The sequence below is a fragment of the Dermacentor variabilis genome, chromosome 10 (genome assembly GCF_050947875.1).
Source record: "Dermacentor variabilis isolate Ectoservices chromosome 10, ASM5094787v1, whole genome shotgun sequence".
In the NCBI taxonomy this organism is placed as follows: Eukaryota; Metazoa; Arthropoda; class Arachnida; order Ixodida; family Ixodidae; genus Dermacentor; species Dermacentor variabilis.
The window spans coordinates 86,014,299-86,039,685 of record NC_134577.1 but is presented as its reverse complement, the minus strand read 5'-3'; the positions used below and the strand labels follow the sequence as shown (position 1 = coordinate 86,039,685).

Below are 25,387 nucleotides of genomic sequence, written 5' to 3'. Positions count from 1 at the left end.
GACGCCTTTCTTTATTGGGATTTTGTTGCTTTCTCTATGGAGGACTACGGTGTCTGTGTAGCGGCCTTAGATAGCTTTAAGTATTTTTACATACGGCTCGTCTACACCCACATTCCGTAATGCCTCCATGACTGCTGAGGTTTAGACTGAATCAAACCTTTTCTTGTAATCAATGAAAGCTCTATATAAGGGTTGGTTACATAACGCACATTTCACTATCACCTGATTGATGGTGTAAATATGGTCTATTATTGAGTAGCCTTTACGAAATCCTGCCTGGTGCTTTGGTTAACAGAATTCTAAGGTGGTCCTGATTCTATTTGCAATGACCTTAGTAAATATTTTGTAGGCGACGGACTGTAAGCTGATTGGTCTATAATTTTCAAGTCTCTGGCATCCCCTTTCTTACGGATTAGGATTATGTTAGCATTTTTCCAAGATTCCGGTGCGCTCGAAGTCATGAGGCATTGCGTATACAGTGTGGCCAGTTTCCCTAGAACAATCTGCCCACCATCCTTCAACAAATCTGCTCTTACCTCATCCTCCCCAGCTGCCTTCCCCCATTGCATAGCTCTGAAGGCCTTCTTTACTTCTTCCGGCGTTACATGTGGGATGTCAAATTCCTCTACACTATTCTCTCTCCCATTATCCTGGTGGGTGCCACTGGTACTGTATAAATGACTATAGAACTCCTCAGAGAAAACACTGGGAGGTGGGAAATGGAAATTCAAGATAATGAACAAAACTTTGTTCTCGTTTTGCTCATCGCCATAGAACACCTCAGCCACTTGAACTATGTCATCCATATTAGCAATGATATTTCCGAGAACACAGGGTGACACAAAGGACATATACGGCACCAGGTTACACAAGTTTATTCACCAAAAATCACGCAATTTTGTGCACGTAATGTGAAATATTTTTCTATAGTCATTATTTGTGCCACATTTAACTTTCATCTATTGTCAAGTGCAGCAATTGTCAATATGGGTAATTGTAATGTAGGGAATACTTATAGATGTTTCGATCACTACATCGTGGTTTGAAGCTTGTGGCTAGCCTTGATGTTGCTGTAACCAAAATTAACCAACACCTATTGGAAAGAAAACGGCGGGCTCGATTTCACCTGGCATATGCCACAGGATAACACAGTTCAGTATCTGGACCTTAAACTTAGTTTCCAGAAGGCCCAGGTGTGCTGGATGTATAGCCTAATGACTAAGAAAAGTCTTCTGCCATTTAAAACATCACAACACCAGCATTCTACCAGCACACATTCTAATCTGATAAAGAGAGAAATAGCTAACACTTGCGTCAACTCGCAAATAATGAAGTTATACGAGCGCCACCTTGTTACACGTTCCCGTATGAGATTTACCGCTTGGAAGACGCTTGATTTCCTCCCTCCGTTATTACGGATGTGTACAAGAGCCTCCTGAACAGCAGGAAAGATGGGGAAGAATTGCAGGAGTCAAGAAAAAAAATAACGAGCACGTAATACTTTTCGTATACATAAGTTGTCACACAATATTGGCGCACGGGTGTGATATTTGCTTGTTTGAACAAGGCGCGTCGGCGCCATCATCCAAGAAAACAGGCGGAAGAACAAACTCGGCTCGCGATAGGAGTCTAACCGGTCAGCGCTGCAACCGCTGTTGTAAATATAACCTGTAAATAGTTGCTCGTCTTACTAACTCGTCCTTCGCGTAACATTGTGGTGGAGGTAGAACGTTAGCCGCCCTCGCCACGGAGCTCCGAATCGGCTGCAGCACTGTCTTCTCAGGCATGGCTTCCGATGGAACCACCCCGTCGCCACGTACACCTACGGCGCCTACCACAACGTACGTTACGGTTCCTAGTCTCCGTGATACTGGGACTTTATCCACCCCAAATGACGTTGACGTCGACACGTGGATCAGCATGTATGATCGTGTTAGTGAAAGCCACCACAGGGACTCTACCATCATGCTTGCCAATGTGTTCTTTTATCTGGATGGGGCACCGCGTGTCTGGTTTAACACCCATGAATTTGAGCTCTCCAGCTGGGACATATTCAAAGAGGGGCTTCGATACCTATCCGTCAACCCATTAGTTCCGCTAACAGGCTGGGTGAAAAGAGCTTGTCACCCGTGTCCAGTCGTCGACCGAATTGTATGTCTCCTGGCAACAGGAAATGCTCACGTTTTGCCGGAACGTCGACGAGCACATAATAAACGTTGACACGCTGGGCCATGTCCTAAAAGGCATCGCGGACGACGGCTTCAATTTGCTCGCCTATAACGACGTTTCTACCGTCGACGCCAGCGTCAAAGGATGCCGCCGCTTCGAGGTAGGCAAAAGTCTCCACGTCATCCCACACTTTTCCCGGCTCCCAAACACCCCTGCCACGTCCTCCTGCTCCGCTCTTACCGCCACACGACCATTTCAAAGGAACGTCACCCCTATCGTTCGCCGTGAGAATGAAGCGGCGAGTCCAGCCCCCCTTCATCCACGACCTCCTGAAGGTACCTTTGACCAAGCGGGCCCCACTATTTCCGTTATTCGGTAAGAGATTGCACACCTTGGCATCCTTACCGCCTGATCTGTCTGCCGACCTGATTGGGCACCCATTCCTATGTTCACAACCTGGAATGACCAGTATTTCGCTCCGAGACAACGCAATCCTGCCGAATGGCGAACCCCAGACGACAAACCGGTCTGCTTCCGCTGCCGCCACCTTGGTCATGTATCCCGCCACTGCCGCACCACCTGGATCCCGCCGTACTGAAGCTCATTCCCGGCTCCTCGCCCGTACGCCGACGCTCGCCGTTATTCACCTCGTCGTCTGTGCCCTACTTCTGATGCCCTGACATGCGCTCCTCCGTGCGATTGCCATCACCTCAAAGCCGCCGCTCCCCGTCACCCCAGCTTAGCCGCTTTTCTTCGCCAAACTGACGGACGAAAAACTAGGCCATGGAGTTCTTGGAGGCAGTGCTGCATCACGTTCGTCTTGTCCAAATCCTCCGTTGACGATCCTCACCAGCACGAACCTCATTGAAGTAGACGTAGATGGTTTTACGTTGACGGCATCAATTTATACTGGAGCACAAGTGGCCACAATGAGCACTAACCTATGCCTCAAACAAGTTCTTGCGACTGCCATAACTCGAGCTGTACGCGTGCCCAATGGCGCCACTCTTGCCGTCAGGGTTATGTGCACTGCTCGCATAGAAATTTCTGGCCACCAAGTTGTAGTCCTGTTCACCGTGCTGACCAGTTTCCCGCATGACCTAATCTTCGGGCTCGACTTTCTGACGACGCATTCTGCCCTCATCAACATTGATACCGCTACGCTGTGCCTAGAGCTAGTTCTTCTTTCAGACATTCGCCCGGAACAACTGAACACCCACTGCACTAAAACGTTTGTTCGCTTACCTCCAAAAGCTCTAACCTTCGTCGAACTCGCCTCAACGGCAACCATGCCTGATTGCGACTATGTCGTCGCACCTATTCGTGATGTCCTCCTGGCGCGCGACATCTGTGTGCCACGCTCCGTCGTGACCCTGGCCCCTAATCGGATGTGTCTCTCCGTTATCAATTTTGGCTTGACGAAGCAAGTGTTACCTGAACGCATAGCGGTGGCCACGCTCAAAGTCAGTCACAGGCGACCACGTCACTGCTTATGCAGCCGATGCGTCTTCAGATCTTCCTGATTACCCGCAGGATGCCTTGAACCTCGACCGCCCATTACGTCCCATGGTCACTCCGGAGCTCGCACCTGATCAAGCAGCCGCCCTCTATCGCCTTTCGCTTTCCTACCGTGACATATTTGACACTGACAATGGACCACTTGGTCAGACACCCCTTGTTAAACATCGGAGATACATTGGTGATGCAGTTCCCATTCACCGCTAACCGTATCACGTGTCCACCTCCGAGCGGCAAGTTATTCAGCAGGAAGTAAACAAGATGCTCGCCAAAGGCATGGTTGAGCCCTCATCGAGTCCTTGGGCGTCGCCTGTGGTGCTCGTCAAAAAGTAAGATGACTAGTGGCGTTTTTGCATTAATTACCGCCGCCTAAACCGAATTACTAAAAAGGACGTTTACCCTTTTACCACGAATCGACGAGGCTCTTGATTGTCTTCACGGTGCCAAATACTTTTCGTCCATCGACCTTCGATCTGGTTATTGGAAGATTTCCTTCAATGAGCAAAACCAAGAAAACATCGCTTTCATCACTCCAGATGGTCTCTACCAATTCAAGGTTATGCCGTTCGGTTTACGCAGTGCCCCCAGCACTTTCCAATGGATGGTCGACTCTGCTTCAAGGTTCCAATGGTCAACTTGCCTTTGTTACCTCGACGACGTCCTTGTGTTCTCTCCTACATTTAAGACGCGCCTTGAGCGTGACACCGCTATGCTTGACGTCTTCCGCAAGGCTGGACTCGAATTACACTCATCGAACTGTCACTTCGGGTGCGGACAGATTCTAGTGCTAGGCCATCTCGTCGATGCTTCCGCAGTACAACCCAACCCAGAAAAGGTTCTAGCGGTAACGGATTTTCCTGTACCTCATACTGTCAAAGACGTCCGGAGTTTTGTGAGGCTCTGTTCTTATTTCCGACGGTTCGCGAAAGATTTCGCAGCAATCGCTCGGCCACTCACTGAACCTCTGAAGAAAGCCGTGCCTTTTACGTGAGGTTCCCCTCAGGCTTCCGCATTTTAACGCCTTATCACGATTCTCGCCAATCCACCGGTCTTGGCCCACTTTGACCCGTCCGCACCATCAGAGGTCTGAATCGATGCCAGTGGTTATGGGATGGCATCGTCTTATCGCAACGCCAAAACGGACACTACCGCGTTATAGCCTATGCTAGTCGGCTTCTGACAACTGCAGAGCTGAACTATTCCATTACCGAGCGCGAATGTCTTGCTCTCGTCTGGGCTGTTTCAAAGTTCCACCCATATTTATATAGCGAGCCCTTCTGAGTAATCACAGGACCACCCTGCGCTCTTTTGGCTTTCGTCGCTCAAGGATCCTACTGGCCGGTTCGATCGTTGTGCCCTCCTACTAGAAGAATATCCCTACACAGTGACGTACAAATCGGGACGCCAACACGAGGACGCAGATTGCCTTTCTCGCTACCCAGTCGAAGACGTGACCTCTACGTCTGATACTGACACCGGCGCCTGTGTTCTCTCTGCTTTTCCACTGATCCATGTCGCCGACGAGCAGCGCCGTGACCGTCATTACGTGTCATCATTGACCGCCTGCAATCGTCACTCGCCGACAGTTCGCTTGTTCACTCTTCAAGATGGCATACTCTATCACCACAATGTTCACCCCGACGGCCCTGCATTACTGATTCTGATCCCAAGAACCTTCGCTCGGCTGTTCTCCACGAACTTCACGACCTCTCCACTGCCTGGTCACCTGTGTGTGTCACGTACCTAGGATCAGTTAGCCGACACTGCTTTTGGCCAGGGCTTGCTCTCTCCGTTCGAAGAGACGTAACTGCGTAAGAGAAAGCTGCGTGTGAGATACGTAGCTCCCTGCTGGGTGCCTTCAACCACTCGACATTCATGGGGAAAAATTATTTCGGGTTGGTTTGGACTTACTTGACCCTTTTCCTTTTTCTACCTCAGGGAACAGGTGGATCGCTGTGGCCATGGATTACGCCACGCGCTACGCCATCATCCGAGCGCTTCCTTCAAGCTACGCCACAGATGTGGCCAATTTCTTTATACTCGACGTGATTTTATTGCATGGAACTCCGCGACAACTTCTTACTTACCATGGCCGGACATTCCTATGAAAAGTCGTCGCGGACATCCTGCAGTCCTGTGCCATGAGACAAAAGCTATCCACGTCATACCATCCGCAAACAAGTGGCCTCACGGAGCGCCTCTATCGCACTCTCACAGACATGCTCTCGAAATATGTCTCTTCAGATCACACTGACTGGGACCTCGCTCTACCGTTTGTCATATTTGCTTATAATTCCTCGCGCCACGACACCGCTGGTTATTCCCCATTTTTCACTCTGTTCGGCTGAGATCCAGCGCTGCCCCTCGACACAACCTTCCCTGTTCACGCGGCACCGACCAGTGAATATGCACTTGACGCCATCGCCCGCTGTGTCCAGGCAAGGGAAATTGGCCGTGACCGCCTTCCGAAAACCCAAGACATTCAAAGGCGTTTGTACGATCAGCGACACTTCCCGCCTAGTTTTTTGGTGTTTCTATGGACTCCGGCGCGTCAGGTCGGCCCGCCAAAAAAAAACTGCTGTCTCGTTACACAGGCCCCTACCGAGTGCTTCATGTCGTGAGTCGTGTCACCTACGAGATCGCCCCAGTGATATCGCCCCAGTCCAGTGATATCGTGCACGCTACACGACTGTAGCAGTATCACCTTCCCAGTGATAACATTTAGACGCTCCGGGACGTCGCTTTTGCCGCCGGGGGATTATGCGGCACGCGTCCGATATTTGCTTGTTTGAACGAAGCGAGCGTGTGCCATCACTCTAGAAAAGAGGAGGAAGAACAAACAGGGCTCACGCTGTTAATCTAACCGGTCAGCGCTGCAAGCGCTGTTGTAAATATAAGCTGTAAATAGTTGCCCGTCTTACTGACTCGTCCTTCGCATTACAATATGAAGAAGCTCGCAACTACATAGAATGTGGCGATTGTTTTTTCCGCTCCACGTAATCTGGCCAATATTTGCTCTTCGATAGTGAATATGCTGCCGGCTACGTGGTCCAAGGAGCACGCCACACGCTTCATCTATGCTCTTACCGATGTGGCTCACAGTATTCCCCTAAGCTGTTTCAGGGTGTATATTGGACAAGCATGACGATGCTCAAACATGGTGCGGTTAGGCAGGCAACTAGCAGCATGGGCGGGCGCTTGACAGACCACTGAAATGTTGTGGTTGGGCACCACTCCTGGGCCAAACGACTTTTCTAAAGAAAGCAAGAAACCACGCTGAAAGGGAAATAATCCAGGCAATTTCAACAAAAAAAGAACAGGCAACGAGCCGGTCACAAGCAATAATTAGGTGACAATGACATGTTTTTCATAAAGAGAGCCTCTGATCGTCTCCAAGATTAGAGCGTGAAGCTGCCCCATTTAGTTTGATGCCCTGTTTACGCTTGTAATGCACGCACGTTTTAATGTGCCTTCTCTATAAATCAGTTTTGGTCAAATACACTGTTATCTTCTAAGTTTGTCCCCACTTTACGTGTGGTTCTTAACTCCTATCAAACTTGTTAGTTTCTTGGTGTTGTTATTATTTTGCACATAGGATCAGTGTGTAAAGGTGCTTGTTTTTCTGGTTAATAAACAGTTAGAAGTTCGCTCCTGTATATGCCGTTTGTGTGTCGCTCCATCCTCTTGTGCTTGGCGCTGTAAACGTGGTCCGTCAGTGATGAACCAACTAGCTCAGACACAAGTTTCCTTACGCATTTAAACGCCTGCAAAGCGTTTTTTTTAGTTTTATTAGCCTTTCTGCAAAGACAATTTATTTGTGACGATATGCACTACTCAATACAGGCAGTCGATCGCGGACACGGTCATCGCCATCAGCTCTGTAGGTTGGTTATACCACAGGAGTCGGTGCGAATGCACTCCTCCCTCCGTCTGGGACACGGAGGCATTACCCGGCTTGCCCAGGACTTTGGGAAGGAAGTATCCTGACCTGGTGAGTAGTGATGATTAGGAAATGAAAGGGCCAGCATGGCGAATGCGTTCTTTGGCAGTTGTGGTCGCATTAAACTAACTTATCTTTTACTGGACAATCCAGTTGAACAAGAAGGATTGTTATATGTATACATATGAGTATTTGCCAGCTGAAACTCAGTGCTCCAATGCTTCGTCCATGTTGACAATTATTCACTTAAATCAACGCCATTATTGGAAATTGCGTACGTTTTCAGATTGATCCGATCTCTGTTTACGGAGACCTAATACCGACGATGCTTACAAGGAATAAACATTTTCTGCATTCCATGAGACTACTCACTTCTGAAGACGAGCCTTTGTCTTTGGCAGTGAACGACGAATCCTTGCAATATAGGACGAGTGCCCCCAGTTCTTCTGATCATTGCGTCTACATACACTTACCATAGCCCGTACCTCGCCTACAATGTGGTGAAAGCGCATTACGATGTGAAGATAGCTGTCATTCCGTGACGCAGCAACAGTTTTTAATATGTATCGCATGTACATTGGCGCATACACACTCAGCCATTGCGTTACTCGTTTCGTTTTATATGCAGCAGCATGAATGTGCTTTTGAGTGCCGGAGCACCGTGCCCCGGTGTACATAATATGCTAACCGCCACTCGCACAAAACAGCTCTGGTGTCGTAGAGCACCTGACACTCATCTTTCTGAAAAGTTATTCTTAATTGGCAGGATAATTTGGAGGCTTACTACAGCGAAGCTGTATATAGCTAGGGTTCCATGCATTTCACAGCAAATCTGTATATGTCTAGGGTTCCTTGCAATTTTGTTCTGCCTGATCAAGAACCATCATCATCAATGGCTCATAACGCCGTAAGCGCACATGCTGCCGTAAGCAAACGAAAAATGCGTTGGCTCATAGCCCCGTAAGGCAGAGGCTAGAGGCACTCAGCAAAGTGAAGCTAACAGTGTTTAAATTCATTGTAATCACGCGTGCAACCTACAAAACAGCATGTTGAGAGCTGTCATGATTAATAGCTCATACCCCCGTGAGCAATGGCTCAAACCCCCGTAAGCACGCACTCATAGTCCCGTAAGGTTCATGGCTACTCACTTCGCGTGAATTGGCTGCGATGACACTCCCTGTTGTTGTTGTCAGTGATTTCAGTGTGAATCTGTCGTTATTGAAAAATGAACGTTTTACGCATTCAGTGTTGGAGACATATCCCTTGCGATGCCTCACCGATCCGGCCCAACTGCCCACCCAGTGGCAACCGGGCATCGATTTGACATCAAACATGATTACAGTTGTAAGTGAAATAATTACATCCGTTCAAGACACTAAATCGGTGTGCGTGCCTCTCGTCCTGATGACCACCCATCAAGACAATAAATGAGTTCGTACCTTTGTTCAAAATTATGTGTCACCTCCGTGTCATGTACTAAACAGCCTCGCAGCTCGACCACCTTTACATAGTGGAATGGCTTTTTGTTTAGAATTGTTTCGATGTTAGAGAAATTCAAGTGAACAGTAGCAAGGGTTCCGCCTACTTGTTATCGCTCCTACAAAATTGTTGCAAGAAACAGCGGAAGGTATTGTAAAATTATGCAAATAGCTTATAGGAACCTTACAAAACAAATGGAACAATACTTTCAAAGTGTACTCCTGACGTCGATCGTGATATTTTATGAAGGTGGCACAAATTAATATCGACAAGTCTTGGTAGATTGTGTGGTAGCGTGATCATGACGATGGTGCCGTTACAATTGAGCTCTTGACAGTGCCGCTGTGATGGCAGCGTGCCAAGACGACATGACATCAGGGTCACGACAGCTCTGGATTAGGTCGGGAACGTTACAATAAGGGAATAATGGCAGCACGGATATGTTCGCATGACAACGGCGGCGTGCCTGTCCTTTTTCAAGCAAAGCTTGTATTGGCTCACAAGTTTCGGTGGCAATATGGTCACGCAAAAAACCCAATTGCTCCCGGAGCAGAGCAGCTGCTGGAAAGGGCAGTTTGATGAGTAGACACCTGCGACGGCGCCTGCTCATGAGTCATTAGAAAGGATTCCAGCCGCATAGGTGCGCGCTCACGCCACGCGTGTAACCAATCACAGCCGTTTTGCATCTGGCGAGAAACTAAAGGGCAGGAAAGGGTTTCACGCGCGCTGCGCCGGCTTCGTTTCCATTCACTTCTTTTGCGAAAAACGGTTGAGATGGCCACGCATTGTGCGTTCCACTCAGGAACTAGCAGCCTTCGACGAGCGGCTCGCCCACGAAGGGGCTTTCTGTCGGTCCATCGATCCAGCCGTTAGAACCGTCTGAGCCGAGGCAACTCGACCGCAACGAGAAGATCCAGAGCTTAGGGAGCTGGAGGCCTAAGCGATCCGGCACCGTTACCTGTCGGTTATGCAACCGTGAAGAAAGTCAGGTGCATGCAGGACAAGCTTCACTTATCCCTATTTTCTCGCAGGGGAAGGGTTTTTTTCCTTAAAATGAAACAATCCTCATGAAAATTGTTGCTGTGGGTGCCGAGAAAGCATTTTGCAGGTTAACTTTACGGAGGCCTGTTACTAATACTCCAACAATTCACTTTTAAATTGGGCCCCTACCACACTGTGTCGCAGTCAGGGTAAGCAAACTGCGGTGAGCTGATAGTACGAGAAGTCGCATCTTAATAACAGAAGTGCAGCATACTTCGGTGACGAACGCGCTTGGCTAACGTCAGACCAAGTGGCCGGGAAAGGACGGCAGCACCACCACCACCGACAAACATCCATATCTTCAGTCGTCTCATAGATCTCGCGCTAGAGCACGTGTGTCTCAAATCTAATCGGCGTTCTTGCGACGAAGGCACCCCGAAATTTGTTTGCGTGGCTGGGCGTGCTGTTCCATTGGCGGGTGAGTCTCACCGCCGACTAGCACGAAAACAGGGGAAATTGATACAAAAAGATACGTGATTTTGTCAAAACCGCGACATTTCCATGGCGGTGTGCCTATACAGTGTGTGTACTTAGTTTTGTGCGCTACACGCGCCCTTTTGGGGAGAACGGATAGGTAACCCATTCTCACAACAAGAAGGGTGAAATGCTCGAATGCTGCCCGTATAACCTCAATATACAAATTGAAAGAACTCCGAAGCAACCCCAAAATTGTCATTTTTCACTGAAACGGTAATCACTATAACTTACAGATATTTCATATTTGTCACGCGACGTCACGAAAAGTGCGCAAACTTTCCATCGGATACGACGTGTCCGCACAGATTTGGAAATATTACGTGAAACAAAAGAAAATGTTTCTTTCGGAATTTACGCTTTTTTCTTCCATTAGTCAACCGCTTTTGGTCATTTTTTTGATCTGTACCCACTTCGCCTGCTATCACGCAACGTCACAAATCCGACAGCACTCGTCCTCTAAAGGTGCGTTTGCGCACTAAAGAAGTATTAACGTGTATATTAAAGCCCAATTTTGTTCTGGATAGCCAGAGACTAACCCCTTTCTGAAAGCAATAAATGTTCGGTGCCGCCCAACGACTCTGTAGCTGGCTACTCCGAGCTTCCGGGCCTAATGGTTTTTTAGACGTATACTAAAAATGTTTGAGTTAGAGTATAATGTTGTCGAGCCGATTGAGCACGTGTGCGACATAACCCTGCCAACTGTTCTTCGCTGAGAACAGACATTAGTAGTATTTTGAACTTCCTTTGCACGCCACCGCTATTTTTGACCAGCCAATGTTACTGATGAATGGCAAGCGGTCCAATCACAGGTGTTGGCACTACCTGCCTCATCTGGTTCTCTACTTTCACTGGGCTAACTCAGTCCCAGTGACATTCTCCCTTTTTATGTGCTCCCTTTCACTCTCGTCAGCCAATAAGATCCGAAAAACAGTCATAGAAGCACTGTTATTTGCTTTTAAACAAATCGAGGTGACCTCCTATTACATCGGAGACTGTTTGATTGGGCTGTTCGAACGATGCTGCGAATCACTGCCCGATGCTTCCGTCTCTGCCTACTTAAGTTTTATGTCTGCATATCGGAATAAATGATTGGAAGAGTTTTGCATTATATGGGCTGTTGTGCGCTGCGCACTGCAGTCGTTACGAGCTCGATAGACAAAATCCAGGAAATTGTGTGAAAGCAAGACAATGACAAAGTAAACACAGCGGGGGTGCATCTACACGCTCTTTAAGGCACAGTTATTTTTTGTATGCATTATGTCAGATGCATTAATGATTTGACCAGGTGAGAGGGTGCTTTCATGTCCTCGTCATATTTTATGCTCCCATCGGAAGCATAATGATTGGGAGCCTGGTAGAGGAGTTTCAACATTCGAACTCTCTCCAGTGTGCATCGTGCTAAATTGGCCTAAGTTGCCGGAGTAGTAATCGTTGATTCTGTGAAAACTTATCCTGTGTTTTGATGTGTTAAAACAACACCACTAATATCTCTAATGCTTAGCAGTGTTCTCAGTCGCAGACTGTGTGGGTTGTTGAGACATTACTGAACAGCATTTATTGCAGTGCAATTAACGGGCACCAGGAAACGTAATTTCTGCGTTTCAGTTAATAAAGCTAACAATTCTGTCTCCACGAGGGGCTTAATGATTTGAAGTGGAGACAGTGACTTGGGGCCGTATAACGTAAAAGTATTCCAATATGTTTTTTATTCCGGTCTCTTGATGTCAAATTTGCGTAACCGCCGACGCGAGCATCGGGCTGCCACCCGCAGGGTTGTCTGAACAAACCAATCAAATGCTCTCCTCGTTCATATGAGGTCACTTTTGTTTGCTTGAAACACGAATAACATTCTCTACACTGAACAACTTGTCTTATCTAATTGACTTAAAAGAGGCGAGGAGCATCCTCAAGTGGAGAGGGATTGGATGGGCCGAGCCACTGGACTTAATTTTGATAACGTGATAAACAGGGTGGTGCCGGTGTATGCGGATGGTCCGCTTTCTCTCAGTTAGCTTGCTGTGGCTCGCCGACAATCGTGGCAGCATTCAACGGAAGCTTGAATGACCCTAAAACAGATGCTCAGCAAAGAAGAGTTGGCAGGACGAGGTCGTAAACATGCCAAAAGTTCTTGAAAACTTCACAGGGCCAAGCAAAATATTTTATTACACGGAAATAAACTCATGCTCGTTGGCAGTGGTGAGCAGCCAGTGCCGGAGCGATTGGCAGCAGCCATCTTTTATTCCTTTGGGACCATGGCAGGGCCGCTATAACGTAAAACTATTCCAAATTTTTCTATTCCAATTCTGCAATCAGCCCACCGCGACTCGCGAAAAACTCTTTTAGGCCACACCCTCTTCACCTGTCACACGACGTCAAGAATACCGCAATAGCTCCCCACCTGATATGACGTGTACACACTGATTATACATAACTTGACCGAACAAAACAAAAATAATTATTTCTGATTCGACGCCATTTTGCCATTAGCCCTCGGCTATTGGTCAAATGTTTTCGGGCTGCACCCACCTCACTTGCCTCTCGCGCGACGTCCCAAAACCGCAAAAACTTACCGCGTCAAAGTGACGTGTACGCGTTAAAGATGCAATATTATGCTGAACAAAACTGAATTTTCTTCTGAATAGCCGCAGGCTGCCCCGTTCCTAAAGGAATAAGAGATGGCTGCCACCGATCGCTCTGGCACTAGCTACTCGCCCCTGCCGGAGAGAATGGGTTTATTTGCGTGTAATAAAACATTTTTTGTGGCCGTGTAACGTTTTCGAGAACTTTTGGCACGTTTACGACCTCGTTCTCTCAACTCTTCTTTGCTGAAAATGCGTTTTAGTGTCTTCCTTAAGCTTCCGTTGCATGCCGCCGCGATTGTCGACGAGTCATCGCAAGCTAAGTAATAGAAACCGGACCAACCGCAGACGCCGGCACCACCCTCTTCATCCGGTTATCGATATTCAGTGCAGTGGCTAGGACTCATCGAATTCCTCTCCACTTGAGCATGCTCCTTGCCTCTTATGAGCTAATTAGACAAGACAAGCCGCTCAGTGCAGGTATTGTTATTAGTTTTTCAAGCAAACAAAAGTGACCTCCGATGAACGAGGGGAGCATTTAATTGGTTTGTTCAGACAACCCTGCGGGTTACCGCCCAATGCTTGCGTCGGTGGTTACGCAAATTTGACGTTAGGAGATTGGAATAGAAACATATTAGAATAGTTTTACGTTATACGGCCCCAGCTTTGCGGCTATTTAGAAGAAAATTCAGTTTTGTTTGGCATGTTAATGCATCTTTAATGCGTAGCGCCACCTTGATGCGGTAAGTTTTTGCGGTTTTGTGACATCGCGTGAGAGGCAGGTGAAGTGGGTGCGGCCCGAAAATTTTTGCCCAATAGCTAAGGGCAAATGGCGAAAACGCGTCAAGTCAGAAAAGAAACATTTTTGTTTTTTCGGTCGAATTATACATACACAGTGTGTACACGTCATATCAGCTGGGGAGCTATCCCGGTTTTCGTGACGTCGCGTGACGGACAAATGAAGGGGGGGGGGGGGTACCAAACAAGTTTTGACCAGTCGCGGAGGGCTGATTACAGAATTGGAATAGAAAAGTTCGGAATAGTTTTACGTTAAAGTGCCCTTGGTTTTATTCCTGAAGTAGGTGCCTTGTGCCGTTTACTTAAAACACATACCGAGCCGCTTCTCTAGTCTAAAGATAGGCTCACGAAAATTAGTCACAGAATCGATTTGGTCCTTAGCCAGCCGAGGACTCCTGGAAACCTGCTTAACCGGCCATTCCAGCTTAGTAGCTTTGGTGTTAAGCTGTTGAGCTCAAGGTGGTGGATTGAAACCATACCTTTTACGTTTTTATCGCACGAAAAGGGACGAGAGAAGCGGTTAGGGAGTACCGACATGCCTAAACTTACGCTCTTTCAAGTTTAAACCACATCACAGTAGCTCCTTTTAGATGAAGGCAAAGTGCAAGAGCACTTGTTTACTTCGATTTAAGTGCCCGGTAATGAAGCTGTGAGGGTAAAAATTAATGATGACTCCTGCATTACAACGTGCGCCATAATGGGATTGTGGTTTCGGGAAGCATAATTTAAGAATTCAACTTCTTTTTCGAAAACATCTCTCACATTGTTGTGTGTGTTTTGTCCACAGAGGAGGCATGCAGCGCTGATGTCGAAACGCCACCGCTACAGCTTGAAGGTTAAAACGGGCCTGCCTTTCGAGTTGGCCACACTGGTGTACAATAGGACACAAAGCTATCAGGACCAAGACGCTCTGGATGTTGCATTGTTATACAGCGAGTGCAACCTCTTCTTTACGACGAACTATGACGTCGTGGCAAGTTTGTCTGTTTCTCAAACCAGTATTTCCTTTGATCTATCGTTCTAGGTGACTGAGCTAAGAATTACGCAAAACTCAATTCCTCGTAAACAAACTCGAAGTACGATCCAGAACTCTCGCCTGCGGCTCTAAATGTAGAGAAGAGAGAGCGGAGGGTAAAGGACTGAAAGCGTCGTAAAGTAAATGATTGGCATGTTAGGAGAGTGAAGGTGAAACGCGCCTCATTCCCCACCACACTGTTTGGCACAATACAAACTGCCCTCCTTGGGAACTCTGAGATCTCACTCAATCTTAGCACTTTTTGAATATTTACATTTCGTCAGCCTACTTTACTCCTTCGCACGCTTTTCTAATCCTCGCTTATGGTAGTGAAATTGTCTGTTTGCATAGACTCTGCCGAGAAAAGCAGTTGTTTCCATTACTAAAGAAAAGTTTCCTTGTCAAGACGTTGTCCCCGCGCTGAAGCTTTCCTTCCCGCACTGGCAATCTCGCCCACTTTATTCGCTATCTTTTAGCCTTATATATGTTCAACAGCCGTGATTTGAACTGTTCCCTTCAGTTGTTTATCATAGAGCAGGCGCCTAAATATTTCTGTCTGGCCAATTCATACTTGCAGTGAGCTTTACAAGTTGGATTCGGCCCTGGTGCTTTGAGTTCCAATACCCACGGGAAAATATAATCATATTCATCTGTTCACAATGCGTACATTGATCTGAAATATACGGGAAAGTTAATGGTCACTTCAGTGATTTTTCCCTTATTGGGTTCAAGTGTGTTTTTTTTTAATATCCACCGGCCGTGGTTGCTCAGTGGCTATTGTGTTGGGCTGCTGAGCACGAGGTCGTGGAATCGATTCTCGGCCGCGGCGGCCGCATTTCCATGGGGGCGAAATGCGAAAACACCCGTGTACTTAGATTTAGGTGCGCGTTAAAGAACCCCAGGTGGTCGAAATTTCCGGAGTGATCCGGTACGGCGTTCCTTATAATCAGAAAGCGGTTTTGGCACGTTAAACGCCATAATTTATTTTTTTAAATATCTGGAATCCTTACTGATACAGTTATTTACCTGCTTTCATTGCATTAGTATTTTTGTAACGGCTTAAAGATATTTAGCATTTGGCGGCCTAGCCCCGGGCACCAACATCAATAACCGTTAAATAAATGAAGTTTATTCCTATCCTATCCTATCCATTTGGCGGCCGTGCTTTGCTCTTTTCTTTTACACACTTCTGATGTCTCTTAAGTCTCGCTGTCGTTTTGGTGTCTTTGGTGTCTCGCTTAGTGACTGCTCCAAGCGACGTCCAAACTATGCCCGTGTACTTGACGACTGAATGACAACATCTCAAAGGCAACTCCTGTGCCATTCGAAAGCCCGCAACAATTAGAGTACTGTTTAGATTGTAGATACTATTGGAGGGAGCTATACGAATACATTTACGCCTTTTTTTCTTTTTTTCTTGCAGCCATGTAAAAATGTTTCACGCTTAACTCGTAGCCTAGTGCACCCGGACGTCGACATCGCATCTGCGGAACTTCAGCCATCTCTGATTTTCATCTTTGAAGACGAAGATACTCTAGAGAAAAAGGTGAGTATTTCGACATTCGTATCGCCTGTTTACTGGAATCTATGATTGTCGATCGAATAGTTTAGCTGGTTACACTTACCGCAACGCTTCACGTTGCTAAATATTTTAGTCCATGCAGGAAGAACAGAGGTGGAAGGGAGCATTGCGTAATGGGGGCCCTAGAACGTAAAACTATTCCAATATGATTTTATTCCTTTCTGCTGACGTCAAATTTGCGTAACCTCTGACGCAAACATCGAGCGGTCACCCCCAAGGTTGTCTGAACAGACCAATGAAACGCTCTCCTCGTTCATAGGACGTCACTTTTGTTTGCTTGAAAAACGAATAACATTGCCTACATTGAGCATATTGCTTTATCTAATTGGCTGACAAGAGGCGAGGAGCACGATCAAGTGGAGAGGGATTCAATGGAACCGAGCAACTGCACACTCAAAATCTGTAAGCGGATCAAGAGGGTGGGGCCGGCGTCTGTGATTGGTCCGCTATCCCTTACTTGGCTTGTGGTGGATGGTCGAAAATCGCGGTGGCATGCAAGCAAAGCTTAAGAATGACGCTGAAACGGATCCTCAACAGAGTTGGCTGAACGAGAGCGTAAACGTGCCGAAAGTGCTCGAAAGGGTTACACGGCCACGCAAAAAAGTTTTATAACACGCAAATAAACCCATGCTTTCCGGCAGGTGCAAGTCGCCAGTTCCTGAGCTGTCGGCGGCGGCCATCGTCTATTCCTTTCGGAACGGGGCAGCCTGAAACTATCCAGAAGAAAGTTCAGTTTTTTTCGGCATATTAATGCATCTTTAACGCGTACACGTCACTTTGACGCGGTGAATTTTTTTGGCTTGGTGACGTCGCGTGACAGGAACGTGAAGTGGGCGTAGCCCGAAAACTTTTGACCAATAGCCGAGGGCTAATGGCGAGTAGGGGTCGAACCAGAAATAAGTATTTTTCTTTTGTTCGGTCAAATCACGCATAGTCAGTGTGTAAACGTCATATCAGATGGGTAGCTATCACGGTTTTTGTGACGTCGCGTGACAGACAGGTGAAGTGTGGGTGGTCCAAAAAAGTTTTTGACCAATCGCGGTGGGCTGATTGCAGAATTAGAATAGAAAAGTTTGGAATAGCTTTACGTAATCACCCCTCTATTGAAGCCACAAAACTCGGGTAATCACGAGATGGTCGCGTCAGAGCACACGGTAGGTTTTTTTCAAGCCCGCTCAGGCAGCCGGAGCTAAGTTATGGCAGTCAAAGCAGCGCTGCGTCCATGAAAAAGCACTCATAACCACACTTAATCTAGGCCAATATTTGAGTGTCAGAGTTCACGCACTGGGCCGACACCCGGAGGAGACAGCTTTGGATTAAGTTTAACGAACACCAAGTGGTTAAAATAATAGGACAGTAATAATAATACCGCATTTATTTGGGATTCGGCACCGTAACACGCCACAATTTCATAAACCGAGCGATTTTGCTTCATGGAGAGTTCCTTTCTGGTTGCAAAACGCAATCTCCCCTTTTAGTTTATTCTCCATTACTCAGACATCTGAAGCAAATACCTTGTTAAGGACAGCCGACAGCTTAAGCATATGTGTAAGTCTGAGTGCCACAAAGTCTTAGCTCATAGCATTAAATTACGGTGAAAGAGTAATAAACATTGTATAGCTAAATTTATTTGCTTAGCGTGACCTTGACACCCTAAATTTCGTGCTAAATTTATTTTCTGCATGGTAAAACATCCGCGTTTTATGGCAAGCTCGCTGAACCTAGGCGCGTTCGGCGGGACGGAAAATTTGCATTTCCATTTTGCATTGCAGTTAACGATAGTTACGCCTGTCAACGCTAAACAGTGAAAAAATGGACGGTGTTCGTCGTGGCCAAGGCCCACGCTATGCGTGTTTTCTTTTTCTCCCCGCAAGTGCACCTCGGTAGTCAGCCCGATATCCAACCCTAGATGCTCGAGAACGCAGGCATTCTCCGATTTCCGTTGCTGCAGTCAGGGGAGAAGAACTCACGGGCACAATGGATCGGTGACATGTTTGCTGTACTTTTGGGTGCCAGAGCATGCGGAGCTTCGAGACTTTAAGGTCGTTCTTGCATATTTCGAACGCTCCTCAGAAACGTAAGACGTCGAAACTGAACGCAAGACGACAGAACGGGTGGCCTTCGGGCTCAAAATACTCCCCCGAAACATTTTGCCTGGCAGAGCGCAGCTCAGCAATGCACATATCACGCTACTTAATTTTTCTAGGCACAATATTCGAGCGATTGGCTCATTCTGTGCTGCAGTGATTTACGACCCATGCACAGCATGGGGCGACCAGCTATGCTACCCCAAGATTTGGTTTGGACGCGTTGAGAGCTCTGCGAGTGCAAATCAAGGGATGAAACGTTACTTGCATGCGTACGCTGAAGTAAACTGACTCGCGCGTTCTATGATGACGTGTTGTTCGTCGACACAGCCTTCTACCAACATAAAGCCTCCTTACGATTCGTCTCGAATTGGTTTGCCAGCACCCCTCATGACCATTGTTTGGTAGTGTTCTCTCCAGGATCGGAGTAGTAAAGGAACTAACAAGCGGCTGGATTGATCTGTTAACTCAAACGCAGCGACTAGGATTCGTGTACAAAAGAGCGAAGAAAAAAAAACACTTTGAAAAACGACTGCCGCAGAGCATCCGAGGGACAAAATTTCAAGTCGGACGCTCCGCAAGAGTGAACAAACCTAATCCAAGTCCGAAGGTACACATACCCTTGGCCAGCCTCTGAAGATCATCGTCGCGTTGCTTGGAATATTGGCGAATATTGAATGCCTCTAAACTCTCTGCTGTTCGAAGTGAGGCATGGTAAGACGGCCTCGCAGCAGCCTGTGGTGTGACTACAGAGTTGCCTTCTGGCGAATAAAAACAACTAGTTTTTGTTGGCAACACCTAACCACTTCTTTAACTTGACCATGCTTCAATGCAAGAGCGAAGGGAGCCATAGCCTGGAAATTATGAGACGGACATGGCAGTACTTCTTCGCAGGTCTAGGCGCGAGAGAAAGCCACCAGGCCGATTGGAAGAGTACGCCCTTGCCGCGAAGTGACTTTTTTCTGTTGCTTTCTTTTCTTTTGCTTGATTTGCTGAAGTATTGTGTTTTTTGAAGCGCACCTAATTTACATTCACTTTGTCTGTCTGATAAGTTCTGAGATCGTTTATCAGGGTTTGTTTTCTTTCCTATCAGAAGGGGTATCAGACGTGATGTTGAACACTGATGGCAGGGGTCAGAGCTACAGAGTTTGTTGCCATCCAGAGATAGCTCAACAAGTGCATGCGTATGGCCGATTACGGTTCGTTATTCGCTTGGCGTAAGCATGTAAGACGCGTTCATACAGCGCTATTTAAATATTTTTTGTGCAAGCTTCCCGCATAAAAGCTTGTTTGTCGACACAGTGGATGATTCGGCACAAAGACGGATCGCTGACAGAAAGTAGGATGTATCGTTACGTACCCGTATATCAATTTGCGTCCCCATCCCTTTATCTTTTACTGTGCATTAACGGTCGCTCTTCGCCTTTAGTGTTTGCGTTACCTATGCAGAGTGTTTAGCTGTGACAACAGCTATAAATGCTGTTGATAAAACACGTGCCTAATATGTTTTCACGCCAACTACCTGCTAATGAAATGACATCTGTACTTTCTGAATTAGGAGATTTGATAAAATGGAGAATAATTCATACTTGCAGCTGATGTCACACGTACGCATAGTATTTAGGCACCGCTAAATGTTACTACATTCTGTTCACAAAAAAAGAAGCAAATACTTCAAGAATAATGCTATGTAAGCGGTAAATCAGCAACAAAATTTTATAGTTTAAAGTATTTGTTATTGTGTTTCACGTCTGAACTAGATTGGTCTGTTCACATAGATGCGATAATAAAAGAAATGCCTGGCGCTTGCCATGCATGTTTCAAATACTTTCACGTAGTAGTGAAGCGGAGGAACACAGTAGCAGGGTCGAGAATCGTCGGGATGTGTGAGCGGGTCAAGCGCGTTGGTTGTTATACATCAACCGTCCAAGCTTCAAGTGTAATCACTGGTGCCCGTATGGTTTAGAGAAACCACTTTTCATTCCGTGTCGTGCATGCATACGCGAAAATGCGAAGGATTGGTAACATACGCGTAAGTTCCAAATGATACAGGCGTTTATCGCGTCGAGCGATAAAGCTTCACATTTGTTAGCCGTTGAAAAGTGGTCACCCGATAAACATAAAGAAGTATTCGTGTTAATGGCGCCCTCTTAAAAACCATCGTCCCAATGCTGCAAACATAAAAGGGAAGCGAAAAAATTCACGAGCCATTCCACTCTGTGATGGTCGACGTCATGCGAAGTATATCTTATTAATGTGCGCATCTTTTCTTGAAAATCAACAATAATAACCACAATCAAGGGATCCCGTACTGCACGCACGACGTAATGGCTTGTAGGGTGCATGAAATTGTTTTAAAAATTGCGTTTGCGTCTGCCTGCGCAGTGCAATGACTTAGCAAGACTGTCTACCTACCTGCGGCCAAACATGGCGATACTCCTGTTGAACGTTCACCTCGGCGACTACTCCGTGAACGCATGCGGCAATGACGACCCGCTGAGGGCCGACCCGTTTTGGCGTATCCGAGTGGTGAAGAGGACGTTGAATATTACTTGACCCCCCACCGAGGTAGTTGCGGTTTCTGCTCTGAGAAGTGAAAACATGCAGCTCTTGCCTGAAGCAGCAAGACACGGGGTATTTTGGGGATTAATTTTTATTATACTGTTGCATATTTATTATATAATAAAATGATTCGTTGTTGCATCGCCCTAGCTGGCCATATAATGTTTCGTCCTTCTGTTCACTTTGCTATATTTTTCACGTACAATGAGCAATAAATTAGCAAAAAGAAATATTGCGCGTTTCGGAAGATATACCGTGTACTCCCCAAGCACATATGACCATATGACCAAAGTGTATCACGAACATAAACCATTGGTCATGACATAGATATCATGACGTGTGTGTCATGTAGGCCTTAAAACAAGCGCCTACGCCCTGGTGCTTTCATGGTTGCTTCGTTAACTTGGTATGTACCACAATTGGCATAGTATGACAAGAGCATAGTATCACAAGACAAACATGAATCTTGGCCCATGATGTGAATATCATATGGTTCAGGTAGGTCATTAAAGTGCCGCCTATGTCTTGGTGCTTTCATGGTCTTTCGTTAACTTGGTATGTACCCAAAATGACAAGTGTGTATGACGAACACACATCATGGGCCATGATATGAATACCGTCATATGTTTCATGTGGGTTAATAAACAACCGCTTATGTCTTGGTGCTCTCATGGTGGTTTTGTTAACGTGGTATATGCCAAAATTAGCATAATATGACAAGAGCGTATGACGAACATAAATGATAGGTCGTGACATGCATGTCATGAAGTTCTCGAAAGAGCCACCTACGTCTTGGCGCTATCATGGTCGTTCTGTTAACTTTGTATGAACTGAAAATGCTATAGTATGACATGAGTGCACGAAGAACATAAATGATAGGTCATGGCATGTATGTCGGGACATGCGTATCATGCACGTCGTGAAAGAGCCGCCTACGTCTTGGTGCTCTCTTGGTCGTTTCGTTAACTTAGTCGCCTCCCCGCACCCAGCTTCGCATAAAATCGGTTCCCACAGGTCGTGGGAGGTGCTAGCCTTCTTGTTACATAATTATAATCGTTCCGCACACATCCCGTTATTCTCAGGATTTAATTTTTCCGTTTGCGCACCTCTAGTACGCAGGATTTGGCACCTTTACAGCCACCCTACACCTACTCACTGTCATTGATTACACTAGTGCAGACTCAGTACACCACGTCTTGGCTGTCTTTGGCTACAACTGGCCCTTGCGCCACAAAACATATATCATAATCATAATCACCATCATCATCAAGACACTCTCTAATGGAATTGTACCAACGCTTCTTAGTGCAAATGATGCGCTTACTGAAAACGAACGCAGTTAACCTAAGAAAAAAACTTCGAAAATAGTGGCCCCGAGATCAAGCAGTGTGCTGTGACCGCTGGAGGTCGAAATGTGCCGCTCCACTCGTTGGGCAGTAAATAAGTTCAAACTTTTACGAGGTCTTTCAGTTTACGATTACGCGATATCTTGCGACATGAGAATATGAGAGCTACGAAAGTTAAACGTTGAAGAAATTAAAAGCGCATACCTTTTTGTTGCTACTATATGTGACGAACTGTTTTTGGCTCAGAACGCCGATAGGGAGACAATTCTTTCTAGGCTTGGTATCGTTGCTTGCTATGTATGAGACGAAATATTGTTAAGAGTAACCGTCAATATCCAGTTCACTCTTGAATAGGTCACTTCACATCTTCTGCAAAACGCGGATCTTTTGTTTTTGTATTTTAAATAAACAATACCCACAATCAAGGGATTTCTATTGCGTGCATGACGTAATGGCCCAGTGCACGCATGAAATTGTTTGAAAATTGCGTTTACGGGTGCCTGCGCAGTGCAGGCACCCGTAAACTCCAGTTAAGGTGATACTCCAGTTTAACGTTCACCTCGGCGACTACTACTCCGTGAACGAATGCGGCAGTGACGATCCGCTGAGGGCAGACCCGTTTTAGCGTGTTCGCGTGGTGAAGATGACATTGAATATCACGTGACATCGAGTCGACGTGGTTACGGTTGATCTGAGAAGTGAAAACATCCAGCGCTTGCCTGCGGTGGCAATACGCTGGGGATGTTCCGGTTCTTTTTACTAATATTTTATGTTTATTATGAATTATTATATCATTGCTTTTTGTATCGCCCAAGCTTGCCATATTAATGTTTGTTCCTTCGGCTTACTTTGTTGTATTTCTCCTTGTGGTGGTGGTGATGGTGGTGGTAGCGTGATTGGGATCGGGATGATGACAACAAGGGTGACGACGACGACAATAGTTTCCTCTTGCCAATGAATGACTCATACCCCCTTAAGCAATGGGTGGCATCCGAGCCATCTGTGGAAGCACGACTACTACGAACGTACGAGTTCGGGGACGACGGACGACGGAGATGCCCTAGCTATGTACACCTTCGCTGTAAAATGTCCAAGACATCACATAGGAAAATCCCATACAGCACAGGCGAGTAGCACGCAGCCAGCTCAACTGACAACAGCACGAATGAGTGACATATTTTGGCGACGTAGTTACTGTCTCATGGGCTGGCGTCCAAGTGCGGGACCTTTCCGGACTGGCGGCCTCGCGTCAATACATGACACGCACCACCTCTAAACACACTAAGCCTTTATACTACACTGTAAATATATATATTGGTGGTAAGAGCCCCCAAATGGCGACAGAACATTCCTGCAGCGGTAAGAGTGATATCTGATACAGTGGGCGAGCATTCGTTTATTTATGTGCGTGGTGTGCCGGGTGCAGTCGAGCATAAGGATACTGGCTTCCCGAAAGGACGACAAAGTACAGGACAGTCGCCGGCATTAACAAAGGAAATCACTCGTTCTGTCAATCGCCACCCTTTACCTTCGCGCCGTTACCATCCAATAACGGCGAACGCCTCGTGATCTAGCGGCTCAACCACAGAATTTATCCTTTTCCTCACAAAAAGCTCAGCAGTGAAAAAACACTAACCCTAAGCCTTATGCCAAAAAAAATACAGATTCCCAAACCTACGCGGACACAGCAAAATGTACCCACTCACATATCGCGGTATCTGCCCCTGGTGCGATGACAACCGCCCTACATTCTTCCAGATCTTGTTGAGGTGTTGGGGCCAACCTCAACACTCAAATAGGCCTAGCACGTCCGGCGATACCCTAGCGGGTCAAGAGCGTTCGTCCAGTAAGTTCGTCGAGCAGCCGTGGCCAGTCTAGTCCTGAAATTAGGACACCACCCACTCGACTTCATGATCAACGACCTAGATTATTAAAATAAATGCCTTCTGTTTCTTTCTGAAGCCATTACCCCTGTCGTAACAAAATACCCGCTCATAATGCGCATTGTGCCAGCCAGCCTTAGTACTATATCAGATTCTATGGGCAGTTTTGCATGCAATGTCCGCGTAATTCGCCCACAACGCATGCGGCTAAATGTAAAATGTCGCCACTACTAAACACTTCCTATATAAAATCAAGGTCGCCACTGTTGCCTACAGGACGATGAGAAAATTTGGCAATCCGTTTGGCATCATGAAAACTCTAATAAACTTATTTTAATTAAGTTGGATCTACAACATTGGCCTTCATTAACAAAAGCGCGACAGTTGATCTCATGTTCCGTGTTATGAGAATGGGACACGCATACGGTACTCAGTCTTACTTTCTCACTGGCAGTGGACCTCTACTCTATCGTAGGCGTGGTGAGGTGCTGACCGTTCTCCACATCATGGTAAAGTGTTGGGAAGCAAAACATGAACGAAAAAAGCACTTTCGTCTAGCATACCCATGCCACATTTCCCTTCAACCGCTACTGTTTCTTGGAACAGGCCCGATTTTTGATCATGAACCAGTTTTAATTTTTTTTACAAGATGGCAATTTATTGCGCGTTATAAGCACACAATATTCGCAGGAAAACCACTCATCATATGCTGATGGTGTGGTAATAGCGACCTGTTTGCCTCATGCCACCGCGCTCATGTGCATGATGGCCTTAGGAATGCTGTAGTGCTAGCTGTGGTGACGTATTTTCGTACATACCCTTTTCATAGTAGATCAGTCATGTATCGCTGTTTAGGGTTTTTACTAATATATTTATGCACTTTCTAATGAATAAATTTGATGCCTCGGTAC

General features: G+C 46.6%; 1 protein-coding gene across 1 annotated transcript in view; it reads left to right on the top strand.

Moving 5' to 3' along the window:
* LOC142559631 (uncharacterized) overlaps nt 1-21,354 on the top strand; it is a 40,506-nt gene extending 19,152 nt beyond the window's left edge. The window contains exons 4-7 of the mRNA XM_075671204.1: nt 7,531-7,678; nt 14,789-14,974; nt 16,440-16,562; nt 21,071-21,354. Coding sequence (XP_075527319.1) covers nt 7,531-7,678; nt 14,789-14,974; nt 16,440-16,562; nt 21,071-21,241 — 628 coding nt within the window. The 3' untranslated portion in view covers nt 21,242-21,354. The remainder of the gene's footprint in view (nt 1-7,530; nt 7,679-14,788; nt 14,975-16,439; nt 16,563-21,070) is intronic.
* The last annotated feature ends 4,033 nt before the right edge of the window (nt 21,355-25,387 follow it).